The 25,378-nt window shown below is 37.0% G+C and overlaps 1 protein-coding gene across 4 annotated transcripts in view; it reads left to right on the top strand.

The window, feature by feature from the left end:
- LOC139979362 (ATP-dependent DNA helicase DDX11-like) overlaps window positions 1-25,149 on the top strand; it is a 54,785-nt gene extending 29,636 nt beyond the window's left edge. For all 4 annotated transcript variants that reach the window (XM_071990078.1, XM_071990076.1, XM_071990074.1 and 1 more), the window contains exons 5-23: window positions 4,034-4,135; window positions 5,010-5,183; window positions 6,046-6,153; window positions 6,833-6,920; window positions 7,849-8,057; window positions 9,528-9,680; window positions 11,072-11,118; window positions 12,165-12,363; window positions 12,608-12,646; window positions 13,452-13,614; window positions 15,875-15,988; window positions 18,229-18,414; window positions 19,337-19,440; window positions 19,869-20,087; window positions 21,624-21,733; window positions 22,796-22,880; window positions 23,272-23,347; window positions 23,694-23,848; window positions 24,760-25,149. In XM_071990078.1, coding sequence (XP_071846179.1) covers window positions 4,034-4,135; window positions 5,010-5,183; window positions 6,046-6,153; window positions 6,833-6,920; window positions 7,849-8,057; window positions 9,528-9,680; window positions 11,072-11,118; window positions 12,165-12,363; window positions 12,608-12,646; window positions 13,452-13,614; window positions 15,875-15,988; window positions 18,229-18,414; window positions 19,337-19,440; window positions 19,869-20,087; window positions 21,624-21,733; window positions 22,796-22,880; window positions 23,272-23,347; window positions 23,694-23,848; window positions 24,760-24,783 — 2,355 coding nt within the window. In that variant the 3' untranslated portion in view covers window positions 24,784-25,149. The remainder of the gene's footprint in view (window positions 1-4,033; window positions 4,136-5,009; window positions 5,184-6,045; window positions 6,154-6,832; window positions 6,921-7,848; window positions 8,058-9,527; window positions 9,681-11,071; window positions 11,119-12,164; window positions 12,364-12,607; window positions 12,647-13,451; window positions 13,615-15,874; window positions 15,989-18,228; window positions 18,415-19,336; window positions 19,441-19,868; window positions 20,088-21,623; window positions 21,734-22,795; window positions 22,881-23,271; window positions 23,348-23,693; window positions 23,849-24,759) is intronic.
- The last annotated feature ends 229 nt before the right edge of the window (window positions 25,150-25,378 follow it).

Here is a 25,378-nt window from a genome sequence, read left to right as displayed (position 1 = left end):
ACCTTAAGTTTTAGATCTCATGGCTTAGAAATTTAGTTTGGGGAAATACATGGGCGTCTGTAGAAAAAAAAATCAGGGGACAAATAATCCAAGTAGACTTTTATACGATGGGTCTGGGGTCCTCTCCCAGAAAACAATTATAAACTGCCGCAAATGTGATTTCCGTCCTATATTTAACAACTGGATAAATATAATAAACTGAGAACTGGACGTGAAGCAGGGAGTTGTTATGGAAACAACTCCCTGCGTGAAGCTAGCTCAAATTGGCAACACAGAATGTGAGTTGTTAACGATTGTTTTGTTCGCACTCAGTCTGTTTTGCTGACCACATAGATTATGTTTCACATGATTGAATGTGTTAATAGTAACAATTCTCGTCTTTTATAGCATGTCATTTGCACAATGCTGGATCAAACTGCGCCAAAGTTCATAACAGGGGAATTGTAAATGCAACGTTTGATCTAGACAACTTGGTGGGGACACGGTATATCATGTCCCCGCCACTGATAAGTTGGTGGGGACGCATCCCGCTGTCCCCGCCAGGATCTGCGCCCATGTATTGGTGTACAAATATTAAAACCTTTTATAACGGCTACTATAAAACTTTGTTGAAGGAAAAAATACCAGATATTTCCAAAACCGAACACACATCTACAGTTTGGAGGCTGTTCATCCTGGAACGCCATTTTCATGCTCACTGATATGATGTGATATATGTTGTTTGCTTTACAAATTCGAATAATTGAAATGAGACTGAAATAAATAACTTTGTTTATTGGCAATGCCCCACATTCTTTTGATATCGAAAGACGCACAGTTTTAATTCATTACACACTGAAGGCTTCGATTCTCTATTTGCCTTCAGTTTAGGGAAGATCTTGGGATTTTCATCCCTATAGATATCGCAAGATATTGCTAGATATCTGTACAGTACAGTGTCTTTGGGATTTTTCGGGCCTGATCTTGGGAAATTTCAAAATCAGGCGTGGCCACACTCCATGTATAGGTCAGTGCACGGCCTCTAGACGTCACTAAAACACAACCCGATCACTTGTTATCGATGAAGTGGTGTGTTGCCGGATTTTGTTAGAGTCTTTCGGTCAGGAAGCGAGGGTGGGCGTATAGGGTTGTGGGGCGCACGTTTTCATGCAGATGGGGGCAATCTCAAGAAGTGATGGGTGCGTCCGCGCCCCCTCCCAGGCAATGATACGCCCTTGGATCCACTACATGATATTCACAGAAAATGTGCTCAATTCTCAAATCACATGCGGAATTTAACTTTTAGATTCATTGTATGAGTTACGGTACTAGGTTTGGGGTAACAATTAGCATTCAAGTCCGGGTGTATAACATTGCAGTGTTGCATCGAAGGACATATGTCTGGTGCAGTTCACATATAGATCCTGGTCTAATACCGAAATGCGTCATGTTCCCCGACGACCAGCCACAGTTGGTTTCATAGCACAATTTGTACAATTGTTTAAGGCTTCCATACACACACACGCGTAATGATATACTATATAGTATATATATATTAGTGAGAGAGGGAAAATGGAAACGTCAAAAAAAGGAGTTGTCGGTGTTAGGGGTAGGCTGAGGCGCACGCCCATTCCAAAATCCTCGATCAGTCACTGGGTACCCTGTGTATATATAATAGGGATCAGTGCTGTAATTATGTCACTGTTCCTCTTTCTCTTCCCGGTGTCTTGGTGTTTTTCTTCTGCTCCCTCCTTTTCTCCTTTTTCTCTCTTTCTTCCTTTTCTTTCCCTTCCTTCCTCCCTCCTTTTCCCCTTTTTTCTTCTCTCTTTTTTTCCTCTCCTCTTTTTCTTACCTGGGGGGGCGCATGCCCCCAATGCCCCCCCCCCTGGATACGCGCCTGGTATAAACTTGTAAGGAATCACTGAAGCTTTCTGGTGTCATATTGAATCTTATTTTGGTGATGTTGAAGCATTCAATCTTTTACAGAGAAGGGTGACCTGTCATGCTAGATAGCATCCACGGTATGAAATAGCTTTTATTTCTAATGCAATTATAGATTTGTTCTTTTCTGATTCTAGACAATGATGCTGTAAATTATTAGTGAAGCTTGCATTTGAATATAGTCCCAAAGTGTTTTGTTATCTTCATAGTCACTACAAACTACAAAGAATTCCAGCAGAACAAAAACTATGCCAGTGTTTCTTCTACCTCCACACTCCACCCCCATATTGGTTGGTGGTGAACAAAGATTGTTTGCACTGTTCATTCATGCTGATATGAAAAGTTAAAAAAAAATAGAAAAAATAGTGGCAATCAATTCGAAAAACAAAATTAAATCTTTCTAAACAAGTTCAGTTAGTTCTAACAGGAGGATATTGGTTTGCTTGATGGAAGTGTTTGTTCATATACACTTTTGTTCCTTCCCAGAGTGGCTTTCTAAGTGGTATGTAAAGTGTCCCATACGTTGATGATGCTATACCATGTGATCTTTGGCGGATATAGTGCCATGTAGTTTGGTATGCATGACCGATGTTATGTGTTAAGGTGTCCCATGTGAGAATATGTAATAGAACACTGTACATGGCATCCTTCCTTGCACATTTGTAGTGCAGTTCCTCGTGTATATAGTGCAGTTCCCTTGCACATTTATGATTGTATGTTATTGCTCATATACAGGTATGATGCCCTGGGAAGTGTCCCATATTTAGATCTTGCTATGTAAGGTGTTATTTGCACATATATGTGCTGCTATGTAGTGACCACATATAGGTATGATATTGTGTAATATGCCCCATATGTGGATGCTGCCCCTGTGTTTCTTACACAAGATGCTATGCTATATGTAGTGTGCTTATACAGGTGTGATGCTACATATGTAAAGTGTCCCTTATATAGATGATGCTACTGTAGATGTAAGATGTTCTTTGCATTCATGTGATGCTATTTAGTGTCCATACAGTATGTACAGCATTCCTTACTGTTGACAGATCTGTATGCAAAATTGCTAGATATAATGTTCATATTCAAGAACGATGCTGTGTGTGAAGTGTCACATATATATAGATGATGCTATGACAGGTGTTATTTGCCCACATGTGATGCTACAATGTATTGTCTATATATTGGGACTTTGTTATATAAATATGCCCCATATAGATGATGCTATGTACAGGTAAGGTGTTCCTTACAAAGATGTGCTTCTAGATTTGTTCATATACAGGTATGCTGGCTTTGTGAAGTGTCCCAAAAGTAGATGCTATGTTCTGGTGTTCTTTGCATTATGTTTGGTGCTATGTAGTGACCACATAAAGATATGATGTTATGTGATATACCCAATATGTGGATGATGCTATAAAGTGTTCCTTGCACAGATGTGATGCTAGATGTAGTATAGTGTATTACAATACTGTGTGAAGTCTCCCGTATATTGATGATGCTATGTTAGGTGTTCTTTGCATTATGTTTGGTGCTATGTAGTGACCACATAAAGATATGATGTTATGTGATATACCCAATATGTGGATGATGCTATACAGTGTTCCTTGCACAGATGTGATGCTAGATGTAGTGTAGTTGTGTTATGTTTGCATGGAGTGTGACAACTTCTTGCTGTTCAGCTTCCTCAAAAATTTAGTCTTACCCTTCACAAAATGTGTTTTGAAAGAAACTGTTTATCGGATGGGGACAAACCTTTTTCAGTTCTAGCCTAACAAGATCAGCCCATCATCAGCACAATTATTGCCAAAAATTTTCCATTGCCTAAAATAATATGTAAATTCTGTTGTAGTTGTTTTGTTCAGTCAAATTTTTGCTATTTCATTGTCTGTTTATTGATGACAATATTTCTAGTTGCTAGTCAATAGTTTTTCATTCTTTCAAAGCTCTTTTCAATTTTTGCCATATTGATTTCTGTTTATTTCTGTTCTGAATTAAAATAACCTATTTGCATGACCGCATCCTAAAAGATTTTTCTACTCCTCCCAAAAAGCCAATTAGAGACTACTGAACCTTGCAGTTCAACCCCAATTTTGTTCCTTTTATATTTCTTGATTAGGCAAAAAGAGAATTGTTGAAGCGAAGAGAGACTAAACTGAGAGAATTAAAGAGCAAGGCCAAGTCAAAGAAAAGGAAACTGGTGAGTCGTGAAAACTTTTCGGTAAGTTTTTGTTGTTGTGGTATTTGCCATTTCAGTTTTTTCAATAGTCATAACTACTATTTCATTCAATTTGATTTCAATAGTTATACGTATAATGGAAGAGCGATTGTATAGAAAGGTGTTTTACCTTTTTGTTTTTTGGTAAACAAGTCAGTATGGTGTACTTTTGGGTTCACTTTGTACAATTTTTTTAACTGTTGGGTGATATTATACCAAAGTGCTGTAGTGTGTACTAGCAAAGGTTTAGTGTACAACAGAAGCAACTCCCTTTTTAATACAAGTATCTTAGTTGAGGATGGAAGATGATGCAGATTGGAGAAGAAATATTGGCAGGGGGTAGAGATGAAGAGAAGTGTAGGAAGGGGCAGAGGTGGCGGGCTAAATGTTCTAATAGTGGTCGTGGTGATACAGGGGTAGCCATTAGTTTTTAATACATTTGTTTGTATCATTATCACTCCAGGTCCTTTGACTTACAACTTCAAACTTGACAAGATCACTCTACAATACTTTGACACATCTCAAATTTATAACTCACATGACCTGCAGCAATTTCCTTCAATGTGTAGGAAAGGGAAACATGGTTTTGGGTTCACGCTGTTTGATAGCACAACATGTAATAATTTGATTATACAGTATATATACACATTCAATTGTCTTTCTACAATCAAATGATTGAGATGTACAAACAGAAAAAAAAAAATATGTTTATGTGTATGTTGGATTGAATCACAAAAGAGAGACAAGGTTCATAGTCGGCATGTTCGCCTCCACATTGGCTGACGATCTTGACCAAACCCTAAAGGGTAAGAAATTTCATGTGTCATGTATTAACCACATAGAGATCGCGTTAACATGACCCTTCAAACATTCGCAGAAGCCGTCTCCAGACTCTAGAGAGGATGCAGAAGTTGAAATTAATCCCCCCGGAGATGGTAAGGTGGAGGATGACGATGAGATCTTGGTGGCCGACTACACCAGTGACCAAGAAACGGAAGATGGAGGCAGCGATGAGGAGGAAGGCAAGGTTAACACCGACGAGCTCACAAAGGTAATCCTTCTGAAAGGAGAAAAAAATAAAAAATAAAGGATGGACTGGCATGATAATGTGATAAGATAACTTCAGTTTGCATAAAGCTGGTTGTAAGATTTGCGTTGCTCCACAGGGCGAACCGTTGAGATTTTTTTTTTTTTTTTGGCCCTGCAATAAACGGGAACTTACCTGGTCGGTTTACTGGAGAAGCAAAGTTTGATTGTCCGAAAAAACTTGCCGCCAAGCAACCAAAGAAAAGCCAATACTTACACAGTGGGAGGGGATGTGTAGTTTGTGTGAATAGAACACCAGCTGTGTGCCTTCAGGTGGATCATAGGCTTACCACTATGTTCTATTTATTTCACTTTCTGGAAAAGTGATGGCTGGAGAGCGATACCTGTTGTTATTTTATCCATGTGGTGGTATTTACTTACAATACAATCTGAATTTGGTTGTGAACAGCTTTATGTCGGACACCTCCAAAAACTGGTTGTGTGAACAGAAATGTGGATGACTGGACGACCATTAAACGTTGCCCTGTTCTGTTTCTTTGTCAGCCCAACTAATCCTCATGAAAGATTTGTTGTTAACTGTTTTAATATAATACAGAACAGTTGTTGTCCCACAAATCTATTGTAAAATGTCTCTTGTTTTCATTTTGCTAATCTTTAAGAGTTACTTTTTTTTTTCATGGTAGAAGGTAGAGTGCTTTTAGAGTGCAGACATGTAGGGGAGTCTGTGTATAGATATCCATCAAAGGGATTAAGTTTATAAAGTTTTTGTTGGGTCCGGTGGGAGGGCACTCCCGGGAATGTCGACTTCTTGTCTTTGTGTGTGGTCTGATGGAATATCTGGAAACCACTTCTTCTTCTATCTTCAGGTTTATTACTGCAGTAGAACACATTCACAGCTGAGTCAGTTTGTCCATGAAGTCAGAAAAAGTCCGTTCGGTGGGGAAGTACGATTAACCAACCTCGGATCAAGACAGGTGAAGATTATTTTGGTGTTTTTTTTATTTCTTTCTTCCTTACTTGTTTTCCTTTTTCTAGTATGTAAGTAAGTAAGTCAGCTTTATTGAATCCCAGGAGGGAATTACAAATCTGCGGTGAGCAATACAATGAATGATACAAAATACAAAGAACATTGATACAATGAATGATACAAAATACCACAAACCATTGATAATATACAACAGTTATATGCAGTCTAAACAAAATATGCACTAAGTAGCTCCAACAGCTCAACTAAGTGGAACGGCCATCCCCCCCCCCCCACCTTGTGAAGTTCTTGTTGTGAACACTACTTGAATTAAATGAATTTATTTATTGATTATTGATTTATCAATTAATTGAATTAATCGATTGAATAAATAGCTAAAATGGCCATATTTAGTACTCATAATAGTTATGTCGTCAGTGTATTCACTTTGGAATGTTTCCATCTCTCCATTTAAGGATAACAGTTCCATGCGTGGGCTTAATTAAAGCTCTTTTGATCACTATTCTTCCACCCTGATTGGCTGGACATGCTCCAGCACCTCTGGTATTTTGCATGCAAAGGCGTCTCTTAAGAGAGTATCTGCTTCAGTGCACTTTAAACTGTTGATTTATATTATTTATATTATTCTCTGAGTTGTTGTGTGACGTCTATTCCTTTTATTTCCACAGACTCTGTGCATTAACCCAACCGTGCGAAAACTGAAATCCCTGACCTTGATCAACGATAGGTGCCTAGATATGCAGAGGAACAAAACAGGTAGAGATTGAAAAACATCTGATTTAGGAAAATAGGGGTCAATTATTGACAAAGAGTATAAACTTGGGCTTAGAAAATCTGATTTCTAAGGCCTTTTGAATTTGAGCTAAATATTGTATAAAATTGGGCTTAGAAAAGCTACTTAGACCTTTTGAGTTTGAGCTAAAAGGTCTGTAGCTAATTGTGTACCAAGTTGGGGGTGCTAGAGCATATTGGGATTTAGCTATTGTGATCAGCCCATGCATACAATTTTCAAAGTACGTGATTTTTTTTGGGGGGGGGTTCGTTCGTTCGTTTGTTTGTTTGTTCTTTTGTTTGTTGTTCCATTCCAAACTTGATACCTGAGAGAAACGGTGCAAAAAGAAAAAAAAATCTTTGAGATATCAAGATGGGGCGGATGTGTTAAATGTCAGTGCTCCTATTGTCGTAGGTTGTCATGCCAACAGTGGTTTGTCTTCTGATCTATTAAAGTTATTTGCATATATTTCCAAAAAACTGATCTAAATGGTATGAATATATGGCTGGAAGACATCATAGGTATGTAACGGTACTGTCTGTCAGATTTGTGGAGGGTGTGGTGTCGAAAAGGGGACCAGTTGGGTGGGGGTTGTTATTGATGACGACTAGTAATAATAATAATAATATGTGCTATTTATAAAGTGCTTTCCAATAAAATCTCAAAGCGCTGTACAGAAATAAATACCTAAAAGATATCAAACAATACCAAAAATTGCACCAGGTAACTAAAAATAGCAATACAAAGAATAAAAAGGAATAATTAAAACATAAGAGCAAATATTTACATTACATTACAAGTATAAAGTGTTCATATAGCAAATCAGTGTATGAAATAAATGTTGTGAAAATGATTTTGTAGGAGCGTGATATTGGAGCTTCTAGAAATTACATTTCCTGCTCTTTCATCTAGTACCCAAGAAATCGGAAGAAGATTCAGGAACCGCAAAACGGAGGCGAGCCACCTCCACCAGTTGCCCGTATTACAATCAAGCTAGACTAGAGGAATTTAAAGACAAGCTCGCTATGGAACCTCTAGACATTGAACAACTGGTGGATTCTGGGAAGGAAATCAAGGCATGTCCATATTATGGAACAAGACATGCTGTGCCTTTTTCTCAAGTAAGAATTAGCATATGTTACATATCCTTGCCATTTAGTCATACTGAAACAAACATAACCATGTTGGACATCTCAACATTTTGCTGTCAAACAGGAAGGCCATGATTTAAAACAAAGAAGAAATTAAAATCTTGAAAGTCAAGATGTTCTTTTAATAGTTTGTATGCTCTCTGTCGATTACCCATTAAGACTTTACACCGAAACACAAGTTGTGAACACCAATAATATGTGCATGGCACAAAAATTCACTTCAGATTTGAATCAACGTTGGGAGTGGTTATTATTTGCATACCAGTGGTCGCCGTTTACAAAGAAGGGTCTCTTTATTGATACCTACATATAACTGAGGAGGGTTCTTGTCCACTGAACTGTAAGAGCTGATAATCTGTTGGGATTAAGAAGGCTTTAGGGGAAAGTAGACAAAATCTATAAACCCATTGACTATTAAAAATTCCTAATTCTGAAGAGGTCAGGGCACACTTGAAAAGAAAAATATTTGTAGGAAGGTATTGTATTAAAGAGGAATTGCTGAAAGAAAGTTTCTTTGATAAGAGTTGCCAGCTGTGTATGTATGGCAGTATCATGGTCTTTCACACACAGGGCAGTAGACATGCATCAAGGCATGTTATCACAATTTGTTTTATTTGTTTGTTAATGATTTGTTTTATCACAAAAAAATTACAATGTGAAAGGAAGTCTTCTATAAAGCCTGAATTTGGCTTAACAGAGTAGAAGACTCCCTGGTAAAGAAGAAAATTATAAACACAAGTTGAATGAGCAGAATGATACAGATACTTTAAGGAGTAATAACTAGACAGGATAACATTGTCCTAGTTCATAAAGAATTTAGCTAAACATGTAATTACTTAATATATAAATATAGCATGAAGATAGTATTAGTATGATAAACATGTGATTCCCAAGTTCCCAAGACATGATTGTTTTTTGTTTTTGACAAAGTTTCAAACTGGTAAAACATAAAGAAGTGTGATGGATTGAATGAAGTACCACAAGGGCAATGCTAGCTATGTTGTATGAACTGATTCTGTTATAGTTAGGTCAATTTCTCAGATGAATGACACTGCATATGGTACTAATCTATCTTTACATCAAATGGTCTTCAAGCTGTAGGGTGCAACCCCCAAAAAGTGGGTTGCAGAAATATTCGGTGGGTCGTTGGATTTTTCCAGACATTGGAAAATTAATCTACAGTCATCGAGAGCTTGCCAGCCGAGATCGATTATAAAGTCATTTCATATATTAACATCAATTCTATAAGTCCCGGCTAATTTTCATGAATTACGAAACATCGATTCTGAGGGGTGATGGGGATCTGGTGGGTCATGGGGCAGTCCTCGTGGAAGATTCTGGGTAGTGGGCCTAATCGTTTGCGAACCGCTGCTCGTACAGAAAACAGCATAAAATAATCTGCGGAAGTAGGTTCTCTAAAAGCACATCTTGCTTTTGTAGATCGTGGTTTTACCTTACAACATTTTGCTTCACAAATCTACGAGGGAGGCGTGCGGTATCAAATTGGATGGAAACATTGTCATCATAGATGAAGCACACAACCTCCTGGAGACCATATCTAGTGTCCACAGCGTGGAAGTGTCTGGGAGACAGGTATACCCAAAATCTTTTACTTTCTTCTGCAGGAATCACGGTTTCACCCATCTTCAAATGTCTTTCTCTAAGAAGAAGAATAACAATGATCGCAATATGCAGAAACTCATTCTGTCATTCTACTCAATTTAATGACCGAAAATTTACAGAATTGTGTTAAATTGCAAGAAACATCCATCATGCCATTGCAGTATGTCACAAGGAGGTGCAATTAGTCAGTTATCAGCCGAGGAAGTGATCAACAATGGAACAGTTAAGGCAGTAGATACATTACAATGGAACAGTTAAGGCAGTAGATATGTTACAATGGGCAGCAGATACATTATAATGGAACAGTTAAGGCATTAGATACATTGTAATAGAAGAGTTAAGGCAGTAGATACATTATAATGGAATAGTTAAGGCAGTAGATACATTACAATGGAACATTTAAGGCAGTAGATATATTACAATGGAACAGTTAAGGAAGTTGATACAATATAATGGAACAGTTAAGGTAGTATATATATAACAATGGAACAGTTAAGGTAGTAGATATATAACAATGGAACAGTCAAGGCAGTAGATACATTATAATGTAACAGTTAAGGCAGTAGATACATTATAATGGAACAGTTAAGGCAGTAGATAAATTACAATGGAACAGTTAAGGCAGTAGATGTACAACAATGGAACAGTAAGGCAGTAGATATATTGCATTGTCTCTTCATCCTATTCATGTTAAATACGTCAGCAATAATTCAAGAAAGATTAATTCAAACATACAGATATCGCGGTAATGTGAAGAGCTACTCAAGATTAAGTGCTGGTTGTGTTTGATGTGAATCTTCTCTTGCCATGAAAATTTCTAAAAAATTTGTCACTTCATGGTCAGGTTTGTAAGGAATGTTTTAAAGGAAGGTGACATGAAAATCTGATGCATTTTAAAGCAAACATGAATGCTTACTCTAAGCCTATCACTTTCATAGCCACATATAAAGCAAGCCTAGCTTCTTATTCTTAAGATATGAGAATCTGGGCTGAGATTTTACTGTTTGTTACTTTGGACGCTAATCGCTAGACTTCAAACATTTGCACCTTCTTCGATATGAAGATTTCTTCTTTCATGGAGTTCTTACAAACAACTTGAGGGAGTCTGGTGGGCGTAGAGGAAGAAATTTGGGCTGTAAAATGCAACCAGTTTTGTTAAATTGACATTTGGTTTCTTTAGAAGGATAATGGGTGGGAATGTTAATTTTTATTGGTGAAAGAGGAACATATTTCTAAGCATTCCTGGTGAGATTTGCAAACAATTCTTTCGTAGGGTGTTTGAATTATTGACATGCGATATTGACATGCGATGTTGTCCAATTTTGTACAATAAGTGATTCTTCCTTCGTCAATCCCAACAGGTCAATAAAGCCTTCTCTCAACTCGGTCAGTACATGCATCGGTACAAGTGAGTTACAGATTCTTCTTGTCACATGCAAATATTTTTAATGGTAACCTTCAAAATAACCAACTTAAGAACAAAGAAAATTCATTGCATTTCTAGTCTTTGTGGTTTTTAACTGATTTAACTTCATTATTGCATGTTTACCTTTATAGTAAATTGTGATACTAAATTTTCTACGAGATACACAAGCCATTATCTTAACAGGGAATGTTAACTTAAGAGTATTAAAGAATGATGGTGTACTTATAGTGTTGCACTGTGTACAGTAAAAGAGTACAGAATTTTGTTATTTTTTTTTAGATTAGTTTCACAACAGATGTTGCATGCTTTGAGAAAGTCCGTTCCTTTCAAAACCTGCAAAATATTTGAAAAAATAAACTTTCTTAGAACATATGCCAAGACCTAACCGACTTATTGCGCATTGAATGAAAGCTGCTATCGAAGTTAATTGGCCAGACAGCTGAGCTTATTGTGCTAAAAATAGGAAACCATTTATTTGGTTGAATTGAAAAAAAAATGACGAGATTAAAAGTGAAGCTTTTATGATCAAGGAATACTGGATGAAAAACCCACCTTACCATGACCTGGCCGGGTATACTGATTGCTACGCCTCACTGCATCAAATGCCACCACCTTTATCCACTCGGCCACAGCACCGGTAATGAACAATAGACAGCTTAGGGAATATGGCTGTAGGGTCTACCATCCAAGGCCAAGGGATTAATATGGTTGTAGGGTCTGCCATCCAAATTGAAGTAACAGGGTTTGCTCAATGAGGTCAACTATTACATCATTGGCAAAAAACCCACAATATGCAGTTTTTTTTTTTCCAAACTACCTGCTTTCATACAGCAACTGGTGTAAATTAGCTTTAAGTTTGGTTTCATAATTTGGTCATTTTTTAATCTTTCTTTATCTTTTTTTACCATTAAAGTTGATGTTAAGTTGCTTGCAATGAATTTGCAGAAAGAGTGTCACTAGATTAACGGTTACTTCTATGGAAGTTCTCTTCCCTGAAGTGACTTGACTATTTCTGTGTCTTGACATAGGAGTAGACTCAAAGCCAAGAACTTGATGTACATCAAACAGATATTACAGGTACTAACGGCCTTCATCGGTGCACTAGGGAGTAAACCCGCCTCAACTCCAGCTACGAATCAGGAGGCAAAACCAGGATCATCTACCACGCTGCTTACAATCAATGACTTTCTCTTTGAGGCAAAGCTTGATAATATTAACTTCTTTAAGGTAAGGGCCTGTTAGAAACAAGGAAGATTCCAGTATCTCAACAATTAAATCAACAATTCAACCTTACTTTATAGACTAACTCAGTTTCAATTTAAATTTTCTGATTTTATAAGTAAAAAAAAAAAAAGCAGTTATACCCCCAAAAACCTAGCACCTTTATGATAAAAACATGAATACCTTCTCACATCTTCAACTGTTTAACCAGTTTTTTTTTTTGATGTTATTGTTCCGTCCTCATTTCCAGCTCCAACGGTATTGTCAGAGAAGCAAGATTTCCCATAAGGTAAATGTTGTTTCTCGCTTAATATCAACAGAAAACTAAAAAAGATTGGAAGGAAAAATGTTAAAAAGTACCAATGCGAAAAACAGTCATGAATAATGAAGGTTGATTTTACCCTCACTGTGTATCCTCTAGCAGCATTAGCAATGCTATCTCAATAATACCTCAACAGCACATATTCCAGGCTAATATTTATAGCAGCTGATTGCATTTTGGTACTAGTCCCATGAATACTACAAGCAGATAATGTCACTTTCCTGTAGGAGGCAGTGAAATTATTTCTCACTACACCACAAGGACGGGATTGAGAGTTAAATTTATCACTTAAGTATATGCATAACAACATCTGTCCCTGTTGTTATCTGCAAATTTGGTTAGACATATTTACATCTGGGTGTTGAAGGCAAAGTTTAAATGTTGATGTTGTGGGTTGAAAGGAATGTTATTGATGCTTCACCAATCAAAATGGATCACTGTTTTATTGGTAACAATGATACTTCCATGAAACTGGTGGAACCCTTAAGGCCTCTGGGACTATGTGTTCAATGCCTCACCATGAAAAGGATCATTTCATTTAGTTTGTCACGTGCCCCACTTATTTCAACATGTTGTAATTCATTAAGAAATGGACTACAATACATACTAGCAGTGTTCTTAAAACTGTTGATATGGCACGACCAAGCAGACAACATCGGTAGCAATAAAAGCATCAATGTTGTGTGACTGATAAACACTGTTTGATTGGTTTGTTTGGAATTTTGCAATGTTACAAAAGTTACGAATCTACATCTATCTCTTTTCTTGAAAGCTCAACGGTTTTGTGGAAAAGAAAATGGACTCAGAGGTGAAGTTGGTGGGGGATATCAAAGAATCATCCCAAGCGATGGGAATGTCCAACTTCCTAAAACAGATAAAGGAGCAACAGCTGCAGAAAGGCTTGAAGAACGAGAAAAACATCAAAGATGAAGCAGGTGAAGAAATGCACCACTCGCACAGAACCCTTACATTCTAACAGAATGATCAGGATTCACAGTACACTAGTCTAGCACAGAACCCTTACATTATAACAGCATAATTAAGGTCACAGTACACTAGTCTAGCACTCACACAGAACCCTTACATTCAAACAAAATGATCAAGATTCACAGTACACTAGTCTACCACTCACACAGAACCCTTACATTCTGACAGAATGATCGAGATTCACAGTACACTAGTCTACCACTCGCACAGAACCCTTACATTCAAACAGAATGATCAAGATTCACAGTACACTAGTCTACCACTCGCACAGAACCCTTACATTCTAACAGCATAATTAAGGTCACAGTACACTAGTCTACCACTCACACAGAACCCTTACATTATAACAGCATAATTAAGGTCACAGTACACTAGTCTACCACTCACACAGAACCCTTACATTCTGACAGAATGATCGAGATTCACAGTATACTAGTCTACCACTCGCACAGAACCCTTACATTCACACAGAATGATCAAGATTCACAGTACACTAGTCTACCACTCGCACAGAACCCTTACATTCTAACATAATGATCAAGATTCACAGTACACTAGTCTACCACTCGCACAGAACCCTTACATTCTAACATAATGATCAAGATTCACAGTACACTAGTCTACCACAGAACTCTTACATTATAACAGCATAATTAATATCACAGTACACTAGTCTTCCACTCGCACAGAACCCTTACATTCAAACAGAATGATCAAGATTCACAGTACACTAGTCTACCACAGAACTCATACATTATAACAGCATAATTAAGATCACAGTACACTAGTCTTCCACTCGCACAGAACCCTTACATTCTAACAGAATGATCGAGATTCACAGTACACTAGTCTTCCACTCGCACAGAACCCTTACATTCTAACAGAATGATCATGATTCACAGTACACTAGTCTAGCACAGAACCCTTACATTCTAACAGCATAATTAAGGTCACAGTACACTAGTCTACAACATGATCCTTACTGTTTCTCAGAGTAACATCAGGAGGGGAGGAACACTAACAGTCCTGCAATACACATACAGTCTTCCAGAACACTATCAGTGTCCAGACATTTAAAGAATATTATTGATAGTCCTACAGGAGACTGATAGTACCACAGAACTGTAACAATGCCACAGAACACTAATGGTGATACAGGACACCATCAGTCAAACAGATCATTAGTAGTCCTACAGAAGACTGATAGTACCACAGAACTGTAACAATGCCACAGAACACTAATGGTGGTACAGGACACTATCAGTCAACAGATCATTAGTAGTCCTACATAGGACAGATAGTACCACAGAACTGCAACAATGCCACAGAACACTAATGGTGGTACAGGACACTATCAGTCAAACAGATCATTAGTGGTCCTACATAAGGCTGATAGTACCACAGAACTGTAACAATGCCACAGAACACTAATGGTGGTACAGGACACTATCAGTCAAACAGATCATTAGTAGTCCTACAGAAGACTGATAGTACCACAGAACTGTAACAATGTCACAGAACACTAATGGTGGTACAGGACACTATCATTCAAACAGATCATTAGTAGTCCTACAGAAGACTGATAGTACCACAGAACTGTAACAATGTCACAGAACACTAATGGTGGTACAGGACACTATCAGTCAACAGATCATTAGTAGTCCTACATAAGGCTGATAGTACCACAGAACTGTAACAATGCCACAGAACACTAATGGTGGTACAGGACACCATCAGACAATCAGATCATTAGCAGTCCTACAGAAGACTGATAGTACCACAGAACTGTAACAATGCCACAGAACACTAATGGTGGTACAGGACACTATCAGTCAAACAGATCATTAGTAGTCCTACAGAAGACTGATAGTACCACAGAACTGTAACAATGCCACAGAACACTAATGGTGGTACAGGACACTATCAGTCAAGCAGATCATTAGTAGTCCTACAGAAGACTGATAGTACCACAGAACTGTAACAATGCCACAGAACACTAATGGTGGTACAGGACACTATCAGTCAAACAGATCATTAGTAGTCCTACAGAAGACTGATAGTACCAAAGAACTGTAACAATGCCACAGAAGACTAATATAGTTGAAGTAATTTAGGAAGTTTTACCAGCAACCTGACAGTCTTTGGTTGACATACAAATGTCTCCACAAGCACCAAACCATTCTGTCCTTTTTTTTCCATTTGGCTCAGGTGGATCTTCCTGTGAATCTATGGAGGCATCCTCCCCTCTCATGCATATTCAGAGCTTTCTGCAAGCCTTAACTAACGCTGACAGGGATGGAAGGGTTGTCATATACAAGAAAGGTACATTTCATGTGTCCTTTTTTCTTCTTTTCTTTCTTTTCATTTTCCTTTTTTATCACTTCTTTATTGTTTGGCATGAAAGTTTGTCTTGGTATTTCATAGCAGAAAATATAGCATGGTATTGAAACAGCTTTTGAGAGTTAAGCTTGCCTTTTTTTTCTGTCATTTCCTAGCTTGATTAGAATACATTTTGGGGAGGTACTAAACAATATTACAAGACTCCCAAAATGTTGCAAATTTTCTTTTTTTGCAATTTGCATGTCATTAAAATGTTAATTTGAGACCATCATCTTTAGTTTATATGACAGAGATCTATGTGAAGAAGAACTACCAGTAACAGTTACTTGTTACATTTGGGAGATATCACAGTTTAAAAGTCATATCTGGGGGGCTGTCACTTTTATATATCTGTGATGTCATATTGCCACTGGGATCTGTAACCGTTTACTTTCTGTTTGGTTTTTGTTTCATACTCTCAAGGTAGAATGTTAACAGTTTGTCTTTCATACTCTCAACATAGACTGTAAACAGTTTTTCTTTTCATACTTTCAAGGTAGAATGTGAACAGTTTTTCTTTTCATACTTTCAACGTAGAATGTTATCAGTTTTTGTTTCATACTTTCAAGGTAGAATGTTTACAGTTTTTGTTTCTGACTTTCAAAGTAGAATGTAAACAGTTTTATTTCATACTCTCAAGATAGAGGTAACAATTTTTTCTTTTCATACTTTCAACGTAGAATGTTATCAGTTTTTGTTTCATACTCTCAAGGTAGAATGTTAACAGTTTGTCTTTCATACTCTCAACATAGACTGTAAACAGTTTTTCTTTTCATACTTTCAAGGTAGAATGTGAACAGTTTTTCTTTTCATACTTTCAACGTAGAATGTTATCAGTTTTTGTTTCATACTCTCAAGGTAGAATGTTAACAGTTTGTCTTTCATACTCTCAACATAGACTGTAAACAGTTTTTCTTTTCATACTTTCAAGGTAGAATGTGAACAGTTTTTCTTTTCATACTTTCAACGTAGAATGTTATCAGTTTTTGTTTCATACTCTCAAGGTAGAATGTTAACAGTTTGTCTTTCATACTCTCAACATAGACTGTAAACAGTTTTTCTTTTCATACTTTCAAGGTAGAATGTGAACAGTTTTTCTTTTCATACTTTCAACGTAGAATGTTTACAGTTTTTGTTTCTGACTTTCAAAGTAGAATGTAAACAGTTTTATTTCATACTCTCAAGATAGAGGTAACAATTTTTCTTTTCATACTTTCAAGGTAGAATGTTTACAGTTTTTGTTTCATACTTTCAAAGGAGAATGTTAACAGTTTTCATTCCATACTTTCAATGGCATCACTAGGTCATATAACCAGACTCAATATTTAAGAATAATTGTCTGGAACACCCATCTCTGTTGTAGAATATAAACATTTCAAAAAGATAAAGAAAAAAAAACATTTAAACATTAAAGCATATTTGGCTCAGTGGTGTCGTCTTGGACTTGGGCGAGTCTTCAGCCTTGTTTGTGAAGAAACATAACATTTGTGATATCTCCCAAATGGAATTATTATTATTATTATTATGATTATTATCTTTAGCTGTTCTTGGAACATTGTTCATGACAATTTTCTTTATCTGACTTAAATAATGATGTCTCGGGTTTGTGTCTCCTTTTAACATATATATTATACCTTAGAAGAAAATATCCAGGTGCAGGTCAGTTTGGGATATCTTCAGAACAGATGTACATGCATGTAGCCTAATGGACTAATGAGATGCATCGACTCATTACTAGCTGATTTCCTGAAACAGCATGAATTGCCCCTGTATTCTGGTCATTTGAGAGAATCTGCTACAAACATGAAACTATGTGCATTTTAGTAATGGCACACAACCATCTGTGTTTGGTAAAATCCATCCTTAAAATATGACAGGTTTCTTCTTAAAAATAATAGTACATATGTATAGCATACTAGGTCCCCCCCAACTCCCCCCCCATCCAAATCTTGTGCCTGTCTCAATCTTTTTGAGCCCTTTTTTCCTATATTCGTTTTTTCCCTAATTTCTTTGTAAATCGTCGGAAAAAGGTCACAAGTAAGTTGAAATTGGTTGAGCATTATCTGAGTGAATCACCTCAGAACTACCCCCCCCCCACCCTCATGTATGTGTGGATTCTACTCAACTAGACACTTGCTAATTCTTTGAGGAAAGTTTCTCTGATTTTGTTTTTGGGGTCACAGAGCTGCTGAGTCAGGCCAGTATGAAGTTCTTACTACTCAATCCAGCAGTTCATTTTGATGAAGTTGTCACCAAGGCCAGGTCAGTGGTTATCGCAGGGGGTACAATGCAACCATTGGATGAGTTCAAACACCAGCTCTTTTCTTGCACCAGTACGTCACCCGATCGAATACTAGAGTTCTCTTGCGGTGAGTTTCAAAAGTTGACGACTTGTCGATAATGGGGAACGCCGTCTGTTTCACTCAATCAGCGGCAGTAAGATTTCAATCTTGAATAGGAAGTCAAAATTTTATGAATTGTGAAGATATATCAGTTTATATGATTAACATTTTTTTCCTGAGTATCCACGATTTGGCTAAATCTTGAAGGAGAAGCTACAATTTTATAGGAAGTATTCAAGAAGCAACAGATTTTACCAATAGGGAAATGAGTAAAGGGTGTATTGTGTATCAAGCCGAAAGATAAGTGATTAGGGTCCAATGGTGGATAAGTGTTTTGGGGTCTTCCCCCACCCCCCCTTACCCTCTCTCCATTTTGCCTTGCTTGCACGTAGTATATTGAGAACTTGTGTTACTAGGGAAACAAAGGAGAGTGTGTATTAGTGCATTCCAACTTTAACAATCACAAAAGGTGGTCTCCATCATTGGTTGCTATGTTTTAGTTGCTTGCTGCCCTCTACTACTATCGAGGGAATGTGTCTGTATCTCTCGGACCCCCAAACTTTAGACACCTCCTTAAATTTTCTTGAGTTCTTCAATGATCTTGTAATGTCATACTTTGCATTTCTACAGTCTTAGCCTGTCCATATTGATTGACTATATAAAAATTACACTATCCAGTGTTAATTTCAAATAAGAAGTGGCTTCTTTAATGTCAATTTTGGTTCAAGGGGAATAAAAAAGGACAGTATAAGGTTGGCCTACAATGCTTTCATAACTAATAGTTCTGTCTGAACTATGTATTGTAATAATAATAATAATAATTTGCTCATAATTGTTCATGTTTCGTTTATAAATACACTTTAATCTTCTTCTTTTTCATATTTTCATGGAATACATGATACTAATCCCTGTTATACTGACATCACAATCAATTTCCTATCTTCATCAGGTCATGTGATACCACCTGATCACCTGCTACCAATTTGTCTTTCACATGGACCCTCAGGTAGACAAATGGAGTTTACGTTCCAGTCTAGAAACAAACCTGAAACGGTATGACGTTTGGCAAAACCTGCTTCTTTTGTACTTTGCATTCATCCATATCTTACCCTGTACCTATGCATCCAATCTACCTTTTGTAATTTTAACAATCAAACATTATTTACCAAGTAACATTGTTCTGACTTACATTTTACTTTAATTGCCAACAATTGATAACATTTTGGCATTGCCCCTCCCTCTCTCCCCCCCCCAGCCACCACCCTCCCCCTTATACACACTGACATTACCAACTTCAGAATCGTAGATCTCAAAGGACGATGGTAGTGTCCTGAATCGTGCCTGTTGGCTGCAGGGCAAATTTGCATATTTGCATATTTTTGCTAATTTGCATATTGATTATTCAGTCATCCTCTTTTCCTGTATTGTTGGTTTCCTTTCCTAGTTTACTCATAATTTTCCCATATATTTGTCTTCTCCAGCTCGATGAACTTGGCCGAATTCTCGTCAACCTGTCCACAATCATTCCAGCTGGCCTGGTCTGTTTCTTCCCTTCTTATGAATATGCAGATAATGTTTTTTCATATTGGGGCAAAACTGGAGTGCTCTCAAGGCTGGAAAAGAAAAAGGCAATATTCCAAGAACCTAAGAAGGCCACTCAGGTTGAACAAGTCTTAGGGTCATTTGCCAGTGTTATCAAGGTTAGAAGACAAGTTTTAATACACATCATGTATTTTCATGCCAGTTTGGTCCCAAAGGCAGGGATGTGCCCACTCTGGGTGGCCCCGCCCAGCACTAAAAATTACCGCCCAGCACTGTCTTAAAAATCGTGAATCCCACCCAGCACTATTTTCATCTAAAATCCCGACATTCCTAACAATATATTCAACATAAATTGGGCCTAGCCTATGCCCAAATCATACAGACTAATAATGCATCAGTTACGCATGCGAGAAACATTACTTACAGCTCTCAATAGGTCCCTTGTAAAATCTGTTTGAAACAAACTAATAACTTTTACCAGGTACGTAATATATTTCACTAAAAAAAATTTTTAAAATGTAAATTGTTAGCAAAACTAGAACTTGTGTATGTGCTTAAAAAGCTACACAAGTGCCTGCATTTGGGATCTGAGCACCTTCAAAAATCGACAGCCACTCCCCCTTAGACCCCTCCCCCAGGACGGCGACCAGTATACCCGGCACTCAGGAAATCCTGGGCACATCCCTGCAAAGGGAACAAAGAAAATTGACAAAGAAATAACAAATTCACTCTTTTTTGCTACTTCTATGTTAAGCATTGTATTTTAAGCAACACTATGACACATGATATAACAATGATCACAAGGTTTGCTACCTTACAAGAAATATTACTTGAGATCTTAAATTTTTAACTTTAGTTTTTAAAGACACTTTAAAATACTGGGGGTTAAATGTTTGCCAAGAAAAGATGGGTTTATGACAATCTTAACAACAAAGCAAGGTCCACATCGGTGATATTAGGTGCAGACTAGCGTATATCTTTGATGACCTGCAAAATCTTCTGAACTTTAAAGATTGTATAATCTATAGATTTAGTTATCTTCTAGGGCAAGCAGAAGCTTTTCATTGATGGACTTTATAATAATAATAAATGAGACTTATTTAGTGCCAAATCAGCCACTGCTCAAGGCGCTTTACAAAGAAAACAGATTAATTTACAAAAGAACAAGTGAAAAGATGGGTCTTAAGTAGACTTTTGAATGTAGAAAGTTTAGAGCATGTTCGAATGTGATCTGGTAAATTGTTCCAGAGATAAGAGCCAGAGTATTCAAAGCTTCTGTAACCATAAGTCTTCAAACGTGGTTTAGGAACAGTTAAATACAATTTGTTGGACGAACGAAGTGTGCGGGTTGGAATATATGGCAAGAGAAGTTGTGACAGGTACACAGGCTGTTCCAGATGATGAGCACAAAAGGTGAGAAGGAGTAGTTTATACTGAATTCTGTAGCTGATAGGGAGCTAATGAAGTTCCTTCAGAAGTGGAGTGGTTCGGCATTTTCTTCCCTTCCTTTTCACAATACGGGCAGCGGTGTTGTATAATACCCCCCCCTTCCCCACCCTCTTCCACTTTCCAGTAATGGACACACTACTATAAAATTGTCATTGATTTGAAGAATCAATACCTTTGTCAAAAACATTCCAGTACAATTTCAAAGATCATGTGACAAAATTGTTCTTTCATCTCTTCTTTGCTAGAAAACCAACTCTGCATCCAAGCCACTAGGTACTCAAAATGGTGCTATTCTTTTCTGTGTTGTTGGGGGTAAAATGAGCGAAGGAATAAACTTCTCTGACGATATGGGCAGGTATATCTAAATATTCAATATAATTCAACTGTACAGAAAGTTTTAATCAAGTGACAACCTATATAACTTAAAAATCAAATGTTTGCTCCAAACATTAATGATACTGTGTCATCCAACAACATGGTGTAAAATGGGTATTTTTTTTTTTTTTGGGGGGGTGGGGAAGAATTGTCAGGGTTTATCTTACTCCATCTATGTGTATAGATCTATCTACCTACCTGTCTGTCTATCTATGTCTCTGCTGTATCTGTTGGGCTGTATATCTATCCCTTCATCGAACAATCCACCCATCTGTTTACCTGTCTATTTACTCATTTGGTTGGCAGGTAGACCAACCTACAGAGAGCATTCTCTGGTTCATTCATTCTCTGGTTCATTCATTCTCATTCTCTGGTTCAACCTACAGAGAGCATTCTCATTCTATGGTTTATAACATGACCCAAAATGTGTAATATTTGTTTAGGTAATGTCTTGCTAATTAGCTTGACCACAGGATTGAGATGCAAAATAAAATATGTGTCTTCCTCACAACGTCCTCATCCCAAACAGGTACTGCTTGTACAGGTTACTTTTGATATTAATATGTTGTCTAGACCTCTGGTAGTAGTAAGTCTAATTAGATTCAGAAATTAAATATTAATTTTATTTTCCATAAAAACCATTCCACAAGGTAAAGCAGAAACTAAAACTAAAGGGATATTCTGGTCAGAGTCGACATTTACGTAAGATGTGCCAGGTTGCTTATCCTAGGATATGTTGTTAAATTTATATCGATCATGTCGTTCATTTTTATGTTTCTGGTACACTCATATTTTATCATTCATGTTCAGAAAACATGGCCCAGCATGTATAACCAACATAATAAGACAAGTAGTTGAAAATATGACATGTTATCATAGTTTTATTTACCTATCTATGCACAAAGGCTGTTTAACGTAATCATTGGATTATACCAGCAGAAAGGCCATCCCAAACTCAAGTTCAAATATCAACATTTAAATCATTTTTTCACTACGAATTATCTGTTAATTTTATTCTCTCTCTTGAAAAATTCCCCGACAGGTGTGTAATTATGGTCGGGCTTCCATATGCTAATATTCAGTCTCCAGAACTGAAGGAGAAAATGGACTACCTCAACGCTACTATGGTGAGTTGTCTCACTGGTTCCTCTCATGCAAGTAATTCCACCTTCTAGTTTTCCTTTATATCAGTGGTAAAATATAGGATGACATCAATACGAACTGTAGGTTATCTAAATAAAGGATCCTATGGCTGAAAACTCTTATCAGTGAGAGAATTCATTAGCCCGTATAAATGAGCTTACCTTGCATGTGTCACAGCATTCCCTGCCCTGGAAACACTTGACTACTTTTAGTTTGAGTGGATAAAAGCTGAAATGGGAGCAAACTTCTCAGAGAGATTAGGACTGGGTTCAAATCGAGACTAGGTTACCAGGAAGGGTTTGACTTTCATTACTTTCCTAGCTTCCGTTTGTAACCTAATTACCTTAAAGTTTACATTTTGTTTTCGTGCCACAGCCATTGATCCAAGGCAGAACAGCAGGACAAGTACATTATGAGAATATGTGTATGAAAGCTGTAAACCAATCCATTGGTGAGTTTATGTTTTTCCTTTTAAGTTTTTCAATGAAAATGGGTCCTTGCCCACTTTTTTAGTTAACTTCACAAGTGTTTTCCACAGATGATTCAAACAATACATATATTACCAAATTTCTGATATGATTCAGGAATTCTCTTTAGTGTCTTGCAAAATCACAATGCACTGTAAAACTGCAGCTAAATATTCCAATTACTTGAAATAAGCCATAATCAATTTAATCAATATATCAATTATCAATAATAATAAAAAACCAATCAATGTATTAAGATATGTATCACTGAGCTCAAAGAGATATTTTTCGGTTTCCCTCCCCCCCCCTGCCATCCTCACCCTCATATAGGCCGAGCAATTCGACACAAGGACGACTACGCGACTATTGTTTTGGTAGATCATAGGTACGGTCGACCCTCTGTTCAGACCAAACTTCCAGGATGGATTTATAAACAACTCCACACCACAGAGAAGTTTGGAAAAGCCTTTGCTCTCATTAGACAAGTAAGTAGGTTGGATTTTATTTGATCATTTATCATCATCTTGAATTTAAATGTCATTTTGTCACAGTTTTGGAGTATGTTAAAGTTTTGACGTTGTCTGATTATATTTATCCATGTAAATAATAGTAAACATATTTGATAATTGTACAATTTCTGTTGATGGATTTACAATCAAACAAGGGAAGGTGGGGGGTGGGGGGGGGTGGGAGGGGATTCTTAGAAAGGCTGCTTCTTTGATCTTGATCTTGTTTTCTTTTGTCTTTGCCTTGTAAATAAAAGTTTTCATTATCTTTATTGATTTATGTATTTTTGATTTTGTTGTGACTGTTTTATCACATTTATTTTATACCTTAATGTATCTTATATTATTTTACAATTTTTAGAAATGTTTACTCTAGTCCTGTGTGAAGTGCTGTGACATACTCTTTTATGTAGAGCGCTATATAAATCTATATTATTATTTTGATACGCCTATTACAAGCAACGGGTCATTTTATTAGTTACTTTCATAACGATTCCAGAGGAAGCAGTTACGACTTTCAGTTTGTTTCAGTCGGTCTCCTTGTCTGGGTTTTGTGTCATCTTTGACAACGTTAACAAATTTTGTCAGCAGTAATTTGGCATTAGCTGAATACTAATTTTTTTTTGTAAGATAAGCACAAAAACAAGAAGGAAACCCTAAAATTTAAACCTCATATGTGATAAGAAATGGAAAATCAGAGGAAAGCCTCTTGCAAAAGATATTTGTCATTATAAAATTTCACTCTTGAAATTGATCTTGACTTTTGCAACAGGTCAACCAATAGAAGTTACCTATGCAGTATGATTATCCGTGGAGGTCGTATTTTTTTTTTTATTTAACTGCCTATTTGGTTTCTAATCTTTACCCTTTTATCTGTTTTATCTTCCCAGTTCTTTGTTAGCAAGAGACCATAGAAATCCCTCTCCAGTTTGTCGTGGATGGATATCTACTGGATATCTACTGGTTGTGTATACTCCAGAGCAGGCCTGTGACTGTATCATGATATTTAACGGTATCGCAGATGATTTCGTAGCAAGCACCTTGAAAGACGACAAATTTTAGAACGCTGATAAATTTATATCCTATGAAAAAAACAAAAGAAAGTTTGCCATCAAATTGTAAACAGCATGGATCATCGAAAAATCTGACTTCCAGAGACAGATCAACCCACATTTGTAATCTGAAGCACACAATAGTGGTTACTAAGATAAAGAACTCTGTTAGATATTCATGTAAAGAAAAGAAAAAGAAAGAATAAAACATGTTGCTCTGCTCCTTTATGTGTTTGAATATTTCCATCCATACTAGTCTATAACTGAGAGTGTTTTTGAGCTTTTATGAATTCATTGACTACATTGTGTGATAATGTTGGATCATTACATCACCACTAACCAATCACTCTCTTGGTTCAAATACCATGATAGGTTTGAGAATGGAGTCCTTTGACAACACTTCACCTGTTAAAGCATACTGAACGATTGGATTTGAAAGGGATTTGAGCAAAGAAGG

The sequence above is a fragment of the Apostichopus japonicus genome, chromosome 14 (genome assembly GCF_037975245.1).
Source record: "Apostichopus japonicus isolate 1M-3 chromosome 14, ASM3797524v1, whole genome shotgun sequence".
Taxonomy (NCBI): Eukaryota; Metazoa; Echinodermata; class Holothuroidea; order Aspidochirotida; family Stichopodidae; genus Apostichopus; species Apostichopus japonicus.
This window is presented reverse-complemented; position numbering and strand designations above follow the sequence as displayed.